Source organism: Phyllostomus discolor, chromosome 5 (assembly GCF_004126475.2).
Source record: "Phyllostomus discolor isolate MPI-MPIP mPhyDis1 chromosome 5, mPhyDis1.pri.v3, whole genome shotgun sequence".
NCBI lineage: Eukaryota > Metazoa > Chordata > Mammalia > Chiroptera > Phyllostomidae > Phyllostomus > Phyllostomus discolor.
In genome coordinates, this window is record NC_040907.2 from 22,713,723 (window position 1) to 22,726,198 (window position 12,476).

The following is a 12,476-nucleotide window of genomic DNA, read 5'->3' on the forward strand; positions in this document are numbered from 1 at the left end:
TATCAGAGCGCCGGGATTGGCTGAACTCCTGTCCGAGGACTGAGCAAGCTAGGCGCCCACAACAGACTCCCGCTGCCCTGAGTTGGACATACGCCCCCTGGGGGTTAGGAGGTTTATCAGTGACTAATCACGTGCTTTTCCAGTGAAGAAAGTAAAAGGTCATCCATTCATTTATTCAACTGATGTTCACTAGGCGTCTTCTAAGACCTAGGTCCGAACATACACACACACACACACACACACACGCATGAACCCTGACCTCAAGTAGCTCTCAGTAGCAGAATATAGTGCTTAAGAACTCTTCGGATCTGGGATAGCTTTCTAACTGTGACCTTGGGAACAGTATTAATGTTTTAGCCTCCTTTCCCTCTTATAAAGGTAATAACACCTATTTCACAGGATGTTGTGAGAGTTAGATAAGATTATTGCATGTAAAGTGCTATACCAGGTATAGAGCAAGCAGAAAAATAAATGATACTATTGTTAGTCTACAAATAATAGAAATAGTACAGTAGTACAGTGAAACCTAAGTTTTACCTGACCCTTCAAGTACAAGTATTCCCTCCTTCTGTGTCTGTGTGGCTCCCTGTTCAGACATCTATGTTGTTGCATACAGAAAAACAAACAAACAAACAAACACCAAAGCTCAGGCTCCATAATGCTCCCACCTAGCCCTGCCTTTCCACTCTTATTCCATTAGTCTCCACCAGGAATATTTACCTATCATTAGTAACACACACTAAATCCTCCTATTCCTCCATGCAGACCAAATCATTCACATCTCTGTCCCTTTATTTATGCTTTTTCATCCACCTAGAGTGCCCTTCCCACCCTTCTTTACCAAGTATCTCTGGCTCATTTTTCAAGCTTTAGGAATACCACTGTAGAAGTCTCCTGAACTGCATTATTACCCTTCCTCTGTAATCTCAAAGAGCTCAATGCTAAGCTCTGGCCATGGAAATGGAAAGAAAGGAACAGTCTAAAGAAATATTCAGGAAACTGTCATTAGCAGAACTTGTTCACCAACTGAACAGGTAGAGAGGAGAAGGGAACAGAATTACCTAGAATAACCAGCATTCAGTCAACCAGTTAACATGTGTTAGGCATCACAGGGATGCAAAAAATGACTGGGGCCATCCCTGCTCTCAATTCTATGACTGACAGGCAAGCAGACTGGTCTTCAAAATGTCAATACAGTGTGAGAAGTGTATCAACAGAAGTATGCACGTGTGGCACAGGAGTCCAGAAAGGATTAGGGAAGGCTCCACAGAGGAACCTGCCCTTGAGCTAAGTACCTAGTGATAGCTAGCAGTCCCATCAGGCTGAAATGAGTGGGGCTCAAGACTTAGGAATCAGATAGACATGGGTTCAAATCCTGGCTCTGCTGCCTGAGAATCTCAGGCAAGCTATTTATGTTTTTTAAAAGACAATAATAGCCCTGGCTGGCGTAGCTCAGTGGATTGAGTGTCGGCCTACCAACCAAAGGGTTGCCAGTTGGATTCTCAGTCAGGGCACATGCCTGGATTGCAAGCCATGTCCCCAGTAGGGGGTGCATGGGAGGCAGCCACACATAATGTTTCTCTCCCTCTCTATCTTTCTTCCCCTCTCTCTAAAAATAAATAAATAAATTCTTTAAAAAATAAAAAGACAGCCCTGGCTGGCGTAGCTCAGTGGATTGAGCTCAGGCTGGGAACCAAAGTGTCCCAGGTTCGATTCCCAGCCAGGGTACATGCCTAGGTTGCAGGCCAGAACCCCCACAACTGCACATTGATGTTTCTCTCTCTCTCCCTCCCTTCCCTCTCTAAAAATAAATAAATAAAATCTTTAAAAAATATAAAAATAAAAAGACAATAGGAGCACCCACTCTCTGGGGTTGTTCTGAGTACTAAGTCACCTATTGTGTATAAAGTACTTGGTGTGGTACTCAGCATCTCCTAAAGGCTCAGTAAATAGTCACTGGTATGTTCAGTATACTGTAAATTTACTTCTCCTTCTGTAATATCCTATGCCCATTTATGGCACTATTTAGTCACTAGGCCAAAAACCTAAGCGACATCTTCAAGGTCTCTTCATCTTTGCATTATTCCCAAGATCCAGTTTATGCATAGCACCTATGCCTCCTGAATGTCTCTCAAATTAATCATCATCATCTCTTATCTGAACCACCTTAGCAACTACCTCAGTGGTCTCCCTTCCATTTCCCCTTTTAGTGCATTTCCATTCTGTTGGCCAAAAGACCTTTCAAAAACTTAAAATTTAAATGACACCTCCAGGCTTAACCCTCCTCCCAACCATGGGTCCTTTTCCGTCACATCTCCTCCCCTGTTCTCTTCAGTCTTTGCTCTTCCCGTTGTTTGCCCAAGCTGGTCCTTTTTCCTTCAGTAAATGTCCTCCCCTCTCTTTCTTCATTACAAAACTCAGTTCAAAAGGCCCCTCTGACAGAAAGTTTTCCAGACTTCCTGGATGCTCCCCAGTCTCTTCAGCCCCTCTGGGAGATCAGGCCTCCCTTTATACTGTACCTTTCTGTTTCTGTGCCTGGCTACAGCCGGACTAAGAGGAACTCAAGCATAGGAAATGGATCTAATCCTTCACTTATCCAGCACAACTACCCAGGCCACAGTACCCAAAGGAGGCTACCCCCATCAGCCCCACATGTGGAGATTTCAGAAAGCGTATCTGTAGAAGGCTGCCCACACTGTTGCAGATGCTGACCTGTTTCACCCTGTCCACTCCCATATATATATTTCAAGGTCCTGGGAAAGCTGGGACAGTTTCTGGGAAAAGACATAGACCCATAAAATAACCATATAATGTAGATGGTTAAACTCAGACTCAGCCACTTCCCAGGTTTGTGATTTGGGGTAAGTTGTTTAGCCTCTCCAAGCCTCAGTTTTCTAATCTGTAAAATGGTGGTGAAAACAATACCTGCTTCATAGCATTGTTAAGGATTATCTAGTTCAAAACTCACCGATGGGACTTCCGGCCAAGATGGAGGTGTAGTTAGACACACTGTGCCTCTTCCCACAACCGAAAAAAGGACAACAAAAAATTTAAAAACAAAAAACAACCAGAACCAACAGAAAATCGAACTGTATGGAATTCCAACAACCAAGGAGTTAAAGGAGAAACATTCATCCAGACTGGTAAGAGGGGTAGAGATGGGCAGCCTGGCAGAGCAGAAGACTCTCAGCAAGTCAGCGGATTGCAGACTGCACAGTCCCACCTTCATGTGTAGATAAACTGGGAGGAACAACTGGGGAGTGAGACAGACCACGCTACCCAGGGTTCCAGCTCGGGGAAATAAAGCTTCAAAATTCTGATTGAAAACACCTGTGGGGGTTGAAGTGCCAGCAGGAGAAACTCCCAGCCTCACAGGAGAGCTCATTGGAGAGATCCACAGGGTACTAGAATGTACACAAGCTCATCCACCTGGGAATCAGCACCAGATGAGCCCAATTCATCTGTGGGTAGTGGGGGAAGTGACTGAAATCTGGCAGAGAGAGGGAGGAGCAAGCACCATTGTTCCCTCAGACCCCTCCCCCCACACAGCATCACAACGCAACCACAAGGGTTGCCCCGCCCTGGTGAACACCTAAGGCTCCACCCCTCGCTATCTAACAGGCGCACCCAGATCCCCCCCCAAAAAATTGGTCCAAATGAAAGAACAGATCAAAGTTCCAGAGCAAACACAACTGAGCAATGAAGAGATAGCCAATCTATCAGATGCTCAGTTCAAAACACTGGTAATCAGGATGCTCACAGAATTGGTTGAATATGGTCACAAATTAGATGAAAAAAATGAAGGCTATGCTAAGTGAAATAAGGGAAAATGTACAGGGAACCAATAGTGACGGGAAGGAAACTGGGACTCAGATCAACGGTGTGGACCAGAAGGAAGAAAGAAACATTCAACTAGAGCAGAATGAAGAGACAGGAATTCAAAAAAAAAAAAAATGAGGAGAGGCTCAGGAACCTCCAGGACATCTATAAATGTTCCAACATCCAAATTATAAGGGTACCAGAAGGAGAAGAGGAAGAGCAAGAAATTGAAAACTTATCTGAACAAATAATGAAGGAGAACTTCCCCGCTCTGGCAAAGGAAATAGACTTCCAGGAAGTCCAGGAAGCTCAGAGAGTCCCAAAGAAGTTGGACCCCAGGAGGAACACACCAACACACATCATAATTACATTAGCCAAGATTAAAGAGAAGGAGAGAATCTTAAAAGCAGCAAGAGAAAAGGAGACAGTTACCTACAAAGGAGTGCCCATAATACTGTCAGCTGATTTCTCAAAAGAGACCTTACAGGCAAGAAGGGGCTAAAAAGAAGTATTCCAGGTCATGAAAGGCAAGGATCTACATCCAAGATTACGCTATTCAGCAAAGCTTTCATTTAGAATGGAAGGGCAGATGAAGTGCTTCCAGATAAGGTCAAGTTAAAGAAGTTCATGATCACCAAACCCTTATTATATGAAATGTTAAAGGAACTTATCTAAGAAAAAGAAGGTAAAAAATGTGAACAGTAAAATGACAACAAACTCAGTTATTAACAACCACACCTAAAACAAAAACAAAAACAAACTAAGCAAACAACTAGAACAGGAACAGAACCACAGAAATGGAGATCACATGGAGGATTAGCAACCGGGGAGTGGGAGGAGGAGAGAGGGGGAAAAGGTACAGAGAATAAATAGCATAAATGGTAGGTAGAAAATAGACAGGGGTGGTTAAGAATAGTATAGGAAATGTAGAAGCCAAAGAACTTATATGTGTGACCCATGGACATGAACTAAAGAGGGGAATGTGGGTGGGAGGGAGTGTGCAGAGTAGAAGGGAATAAAGGGGGAAAATGAGACAATAGCATAATCAATAAAATATATTTTAAAAACTCACCCATGGCCCAATATTAGAGATGAGAAACAACCTCAGAGAGGGAAAGTGACCCACTCAAAGCCTCACTCGGCAAGCCTCCGGGAAATAGATGAACCCTTCCGGTGGAAACTTTCGGACAGTCATCCAACCGAAGCATTCCCAGACCTAGATGCCCAGCTCGGTCACCTGGAGCACTTGTTAAAAACTCATTTGAGGGCAGAGAGTCTACTCACTAAGTGTTGGAACAGGGTCCAGGAATCTGTTTGAGATCAGCCTGAAGCTGATTCATTTGGGGGAATTTGGATCACCTGGGGGCCCTCTCCACCCTCCAGTAGTCCCGCGTGAGTGTGTACAAACTCTTGCTTTTCGGGCAGTCTCCCAAACCAGTCTGTAAAATATCTGTTCATGCCACTCTTCTGTTCAAAACCCTTCCATGCATTGGTCTAGCCACTGTGGTCCCTGGGCCTTCAGGACCCAGGCCTACCCTCCCCCAGGCCTACTCTCCCCCAATTGCCCACTATGACCAAGCTCTGCATTCCCAGTGCCTTTCTGCTCCAGGCCCTTGGGCAGCTGTTGCCTGATCTTGGACCATTCTTCCTAGCCCCAGCCTTCCTTCAGTGACTAATACCTTAACATCTTCCCTGCATTCAGCCTTATATTTTATTTGCTTGTTCACTAGTTTTCCCCCTAAGACTGCAAGCTCCATAAGGGTAGAAATTACACTTGTTCAGGGCCATCTCCCTGGTGTTGGATGCCAGCAGTGATTCTTGATGTTTGCTGACTAAACAAATGAGAACTGGCTAGTCCAGTGTGGCTCAGAAGAGTAGCCAACCCCCTCGAAAACTTTTCCTCTTGCCTCAGGATGACACTTCAACCCCAGGGACTATTTAAGGAAAGGTGGCTTTCTGGGTGGACCTGCCACCAAACGCTTTCTGGGCTCACAAGGCTGTAGAGCTAACAGTTCATGGTTTGTCAGACCTGAGTCCACCACTCTTAGCCCTGTGACTTTGGACAGGTCACTGAGCTTCTGCTTTCTTATCTGTCATAAAGATGAGCCACATTCACATAAGGCACTCCCCCTTTGCCTAACCCACAGGAAGTATCCAAAAAAAATATTAGCCATCACCACTATGTTTGGACTGCTATTTAGCTTCCCAGGAAAGTTCTGTTCTCTGCCCCCACCAAAGTGCCCCGCCATAGGAGGCATCAGAAAATATGGTAGCACCAAGGTGAACAGGATTTTTCTGCTGATGACCAGGAATGACTAGAGAGCAGAGGGAACACTGGACCTTCAGGGGACGGGAAACCAATATTTGTCCGTCGCGAATAACAACCACACTCCCTGTTTATTGAGCACATGCTGTGTGCAAGGCATTGGGCTCGCTCTGGGAGGACCCTGGAGGACCTGGAGGCAGAACGGGAAAGGAGTGGAGGAGGGGAAACCCTCCGGGAGGGCTCAGGTCCTTCTGTGGCCACCCAGAGGGCTGAACGCTTCCCCAGATGGCTCACGCAATCCCGGAAACAGGAGCTTGGGCTCCCTGCCTCCCCTCCCCCCCCCCCCCCCCCCCCCCCCCCCCCGTGCACAGTGCAGAGATGGCTTCTTCAGGAGAGAGCAGCTGGCTTGAGTGCAGTTCTGCCGTTTTATTTTTCCTGGGATACTCAAGGGGATGTGGGAACAGCCACAGGTGTGGTGAAGGGGAGCCCCCATCTCTCCTCCCCAGCAGCTGGGAAAGGGGAGAGGCCCAGGCGCCCTGGTCCTGGGTTGGTCCAGCCACTGTGGTCCCTGGGCCCGGCGGGCTGAGGGCTGAGGGTGGAGCCTCTGGAAGGGTGGGGCGGGCTCGTAGGCGGGGTTCGGGATTCTTCATAAAAAGCCACGAAGCTGATCCCCACGAAGCCCAGCCCCGCGGGGTGGTGGAGGGTGACGCAGAGCCCAGATGGGGGACCCGGCCCGGCCTGGCCCGTGGGGTGTGTAATGGCAGAGATGGTGCCCATGGGTAGGAAGTGGGGACGAAGCGTCGGACCAGGAGGGAGGGGGGTCCAGTTGGGGGTGCAGGGCGGAGAGGCACGGCCCTCAGCCCAGCCCAGGCGCCTTCGCGTGGGGTCAGGAAGGTAAAAAACCCACGAGAGTGTGATGGGCAGGAGGGGCCGGGGCGTGCGGTGCCGGCGGAGCGGGCGCACGGGGCGGCCCGCGTTCACAGTGACCTCGACGCTGGGTGTACAGTACGGGTAGAAAACCGCGGGCCCGGGCCCCGGGCTGGGCGGGCCGGGCGGGTCACAGCCTGGTCTGGGCCTCAGGGATGTAGATCTCGATGCTGTCGGCGCTCTCGGTTGCCGAGCTGTGGCGGAAGGAGGCGGCGCGCTTGGCCGCCAGGAGCCGCTTGCGCGCTTCCTGCCGCTGCCGGTCCACCGAGTCCAGGGAGCGCTCCTTCACCGGCACGCCCCGGCCCCGCGAGGGCTTCTTTGGTATCGGCGGAGGGACCTTCTCCTCCTGCCGGGAGAGGGGCGGTGGCTCAGCGTGGGAGCGGGTCCCACCTGACTTCGCGATTCACACCCGCAGCGCCCGGAAGGATTAACCTCTCGCCGCTCCGCCACGGGGCAGCGGTTAGAAGCTGCTCTTTGTGCAAGCCCCTGAATCCCCAGGTGCACCTGCTCCCACAAGGTCAAAGCCCACATTTTTCTTTTAAAAAGTGATTGATTCGAATGCCCCGTGGGCGCTGTTCTTGACAACTAAAATCGGAGGGTGCGCTCCCTCGGGGAAGTGAATGTTTTCACTCCAGGTCGAGACCACGCAAGGGAATGGGGCCCTACCCCAGGCTTCTGGGCCCCGTCCCAGACAAGGCCTAGTGAGATGACGGCTTAGGGGAGCCTCAAGGTCCGAGCTGAGGGCAGTTTGCCCTTCGGGAAGCTCTAGGTCTACTCCCTCAAACTGCAGCTAGCCCAAGGTCAAGGAGGCTGCTGCCACCTTGGGGTTCTGGCAGCTTGGGCAGTGACAGACACTGGGGCCAAGCAGACAGCCGTGACCAAGAGTGTGGTCATTTTGGAAGAAGATGGTCACCATCTTCTTTCAAAGGCATGGGCTGCCTTTGCTGCCCATGGGCCTCTTCTCCTGTCTCCTCCCACCCCCACCCCCAATGACCCCATGGGGAAGGGCATTTTCCACCGTCTGGACCCTGGGCTTGAAGGGTAAGGGAAGGGTAAGAGTCAGTCAGGGCAGACCTAGTCAGGGCCCCCCACCTTAGGCTCCAGGAGTTTCCAGCTGTTGGCCTTGAGTTGCTGTAGCTCCAGGAACTTGAGGGTCACATCCTCGATAGAGAGCTGCAGGAGGTCCCAGAAACCCGCCAGGTCCTGGAAGGTGGGCACAGGGAACGCAGTGGGGTCCTGCAGAGAAAGGGCACAGAGGACAGGCATCCAGTCGGGGAAGTCCGAGCCCCAGCCAGGACCGGAGAAAGCCCTCACTGTCAGGAAGCTGGAGCAGGGACTCAAGAAAGCCCAGGCTTCTCCCTCGTGTACACACACACCTGGTCTCCCCTCTGGCGTGCACACACACACACACTGGGTCACAGCAGGCATACACATCTGACAGGCTTCTCACCCAGAGGCACTCACCATGCTTTGCTGACACAGCCGGAAGAACTGCTGAACCTTCTGGGACAGGAGAAGCTGTGTGCTGCCCACAGCACTGCGGATCTTCTCCAGGACTGGGGAGCAGAAGCAGATTCAAGGGGGGGGGGGGGGGGTGATGCATTTCCTTCCCTAGCCTCCGGAAGTCTGCCCCGACTGACTCTTACCCTTCCATTACCTGACCCTTTCTGTGTCTCCTCCTGCCCCCTCCCCATCCCATCCTCAGCTTCCTAACAAGCAGCTCCCACTCCACTTCACCAAGGAGACTGCATCCTCAGACACTGACCTTCCTTCCTTCATACAGCCTACATTTCTTGAGTGCTTACCCTCTCCTGTCAGAGAACAGAAGACGCCAGCCCCAGCCTGGCCCCATGGCTAAGCAGGCACTACCTCCATGGCCACCCACTGGCTGAACTGTGTCACTCACTGGTGTAGAGCTCCTCAACTCGTTAAGAATTACTAAATAATTTCATGTATATGAATCCTGTCTTCCGAGTCACTATCCCATCAATTGGAGACTCTGGGGTAAGACCATGTGTCCCCTCGGATTGAACTGGCAGGGAAGGGGCCCATCTTCCTGGCTTCATCTTCACCTATGCCTCAAACACGATCTGACATTGTGCACTGCCTGCCCCTCTGCCTTAAGTCCTGGTCCCACCTGGGTCTGGCCCAGATGCCCACACCAGCGCAGATCGGAAGTTTCCTTGGTCCCCATGGACTTAATGACTCGCACTGGGAACCATCTCCTAGAAGGCCTGTTCCCTCAAACTACAGTTAGCCCAAGGTCAAGGTGGCTCCCGCCACCCTGGGGCTCTGGCAGTATAACCAAGTCACTTTCCCGAGTCCGGGACCTAAACTCCGAAGCTGCTCCCTGCTTCCTTCCAAGAGCTCCCAGAATGCCCTGGAGCCAATAGGGACCCATTAGGGTCTGGTGCCTGGAGAATCACCTGGTAGGATGGCAACCTCACATCCGATGGGGCAGCCCCCCTACTGCCCCGCTGCCCCCAGCCATAATCCCTCCGTGCAGAGTCCTCTCACTCACTCTCCTCGGGCAGCTCGTAGTCCTCCGCCTCGCGCTCCATTTGTTGGCACCAATGCTCCAGCTTCTCCACTTCTGCCCTCAGCATCTTGATGAACCACTCTCCGTCCCGCGGGCAGGGGGACGTGCGGCCTGAGTCGGGGAGGCTACGTGAGCCACGCTCCATCCAGGAGTCACGGCGGCCGGCCCCGGGGCCTGGGGTGGGGGCAGGGGCAGGGCCTGGCGACCCATCGGTGGCCGGCGGCTCATACGGCAGTGGGTAGCCCTCGCGGTAGGCCCACTGGCCCTGCGTGTGGACCGTGCGGAAGACTGAGTAGGTGGGGGCCCGGGGCCCGGGCTGGGGTTCAGAGGCGTGCCTCTGGAAGGAGCGTCCGAACTGTAGGGCCTTGTCTTCTGTGGCCACCGTGGCCAGACCGGCCAGGCCCTCCAGCTCCAGGTCTGCCTGCACGCCAGCTGTCACACTGTTGGAGCGCTTGAACCTCGCCCGCCTGGTGAGAGAGGTGGCTGTCATCTCTGCCCTTGCAGAGTATCATCTCAGCCTTCACACCCACCCCAGACTAAAAGGAAAAGGAATGAGAAAAGAAACCTACAAACTGACCCACGACCTTTAGTTATATTAATCTTTGCAACAGGTGGGTATATATTATACTTACCTGTTGTACCACCTCTGGACAGGGTGATACATAAAATATCTAACCTGTACAGAACAGGCTGCTGGCATACCCCAATGAGAACAGACACAGCTCTAGTGCTAGAGCAATGCCCTTAGAATCTGAATTCCGGGGGATGGGGGTGGGGCAGTAACAGAGGGGCTAGGGAGAGGCCAGGGTTGTGGCTCTTTACCAATGAATACAGAAGTATTTCAGCATTTTAACAAATGCTATGTCTTTGCTAATTTACATCAGCTGTACAGGTATGTCCTTGGCCCTGCAGAGAGATGAATAAATTAAGGCCCAGAGAGGCCCACGGGCCCCTGGGTACAAAGTATTAATAGCAGAGCCAGGATTTGGACCCAGGGCTTCTGCTCAGTCCACAGCCCAAGCACTTCCCAAGGCACCAGCTGCGAGGACATCAGGAAGAACTGCCTTGGAATAGCGGGGGGGAAGGGAAGTGGCAGCAGCTGGGAAGACTTCTCTAGGGACCCCCAGGCTCAGCCCAGAGCCTGGCCAGACACAGTGAGCTGATGCCAGTGGAGTTGAATTAAGTTGTTGGCAGGAATGACACGAGGCCTGGAAATTTCTTGGTCTTTGAGTTAATAATATGCAAATCATATGCAAAACAGAAAGTCAGTAGGCCTTGTTCTTCCCCCGACCCCTGGGTTCTGTGAAGAAGTCAGTGGCCCCCTGAGGAACATAAGACTGGGGATGTCGGACAGTACTTGAAGTGGGAGTCAGGAGATGCAGGGGTGAGTGGAGAGGTGAACAGAAGTTTGAAGTCTGGAGATTCAAGGATCATAAGAGAAAGTCTCATGTGTCCTAAGCAACCTCCACCCTCGTATGATCAGGAGAAAGGGACTTGGGGGGCAGCTCTAGGGGCCCCTCCAGCTTCCCAGGAAGATCCCCCAACCCCCACAACTCCAGCCTTCCTCTTGCTGCCCAGGCCTTCTCTCCCTCCCTCCCTGCCTGCCTGTCTTGCCTGCCTGGTTCCCTCCAGCTGGCGGGCTGCCTGCTGGGAGCCTGTTGCCATAGAAACCAGGCCCAGAAGGATGCTGCAGGACCCAGGAAAAAGAGATGCACTCATATGCAGTCTCCAACAAGCCCTATGTCCCAACCCCCACTCAGAGAAAGAGAAAGCGAGAATATATCACTTTGCCTTCTACATGGTCTTCACCTTGGTGTCTGCCCTGTCCTGCCCTGGTCCAGACTTGCATCACCCTCTGTCTTGATCATCAGATCAACACCTTTTCAGACATCTCTCAGTAGAGCACAGAAGAGCACTGGATTAGGAGTCTGACCTGAGTACAAAGGCTGATCTTGTTGCCGTATACTTTAAGGAAGTCACACCCTCCAGCTAAGCCATCTAATTATGTGTGTGTGTGTGTGTGTGTGTGTGTGTGTATAAAACATATGATTGCACATTATATATAAAATAATATGAATGTACCAGAATTGCCAAGGTCCCTCCTATCTCTAAAATTATACCTGGCATAGACCTGGGACCCAACAGTCCCTCACTAATCCACCCAGGACGGGAGTAGTCTTCCTCAAGTTGACCTCTGCTCAATTCATTCCCCTGCTCAAACCTCTTTCATAGCTTCCCACTGCCAACCAGATATAAGTCAAGCTTCCTCTGCTAGCATCTACCCAATGCATTCTCCTTGTTCCACAAGTAGATTATAGTGGGGGAACAAGTTAGTACCTCAAGGAGCTCTCTCAATGGGTCTACTTCAAGGAAGACCAAAGAAGTTGAGTTTATGGGATTACTGAAAGCACAATCTTCACCAGCACTCTCACTCGACCAGAGATTTGCCCAACACAAGCTGGGGTCGGTCATCCTTGTGCAAATGGCATTTACAATCAGGAGTGTGGGACAAGGTCACCCAAGCAAAGAGCAATGGAACAAAGATCCAAAGTCCCAGGGAACACAGACATCTCAGGGGGTGGAGATACTGTAGCCCCCAACATGCCTAAGCCAGAGAGGATAAGGAAGAAAACCAGGACAAGACACCTAAAGGCAGATAGGGGACATATGGTCTCAAGGAGGGATGAGCAGTCAACATGGAAAACGCAGCCAGATAAGGAAAGGTGGCCATTGATCTGGCAATGTGGAAGAAGGGAGGGGTTGTCAGGAGGTAGAGAAGACTAGGTAAGACAACTCTTGAAAAGAGGGAAGCTTGTTGAGAGGGAAGAGAGAAGACAGTGTACCTTCAAGGGAGAGATATTTGATGATTTGTCAATTACATCTCAATAAATCTGGGGGAAGGGAGTATTTTGTTTAGGATGGTTC

The 12,476-nt window shown here is 51.1% G+C and overlaps 1 protein-coding gene across 2 annotated transcripts in view; it reads right to left on the reverse strand.

Moving 5' to 3' along the window:
- Window positions 1-6,487: 6,487 nt before the first annotated feature.
- The window catches only part of DLGAP3 (DLG associated protein 3), a 56,220-nt gene continuing 50,231 nt past the window's right edge, over window positions 6,488-12,476 (reverse strand). The window contains exons 9-12 of one of the 2 annotated variants that reach the window (XM_028512510.2): window positions 9,534-10,018; window positions 8,477-8,568; window positions 8,105-8,248; window positions 6,488-7,358 (exon numbers count right to left, since the gene is read on the reverse strand). In XM_028512510.2, coding sequence (XP_028368311.1) covers window positions 7,143-7,358; window positions 8,105-8,248; window positions 8,477-8,568; window positions 9,534-10,018 — 937 coding nt within the window. In that variant the 3' untranslated portion in view covers window positions 6,488-7,142. The remainder of the gene's footprint in view (window positions 7,359-8,104; window positions 8,249-8,476; window positions 8,569-9,533; window positions 10,019-12,476) is intronic. The other variant, XM_036025743.1, reaches the window with a different exon arrangement.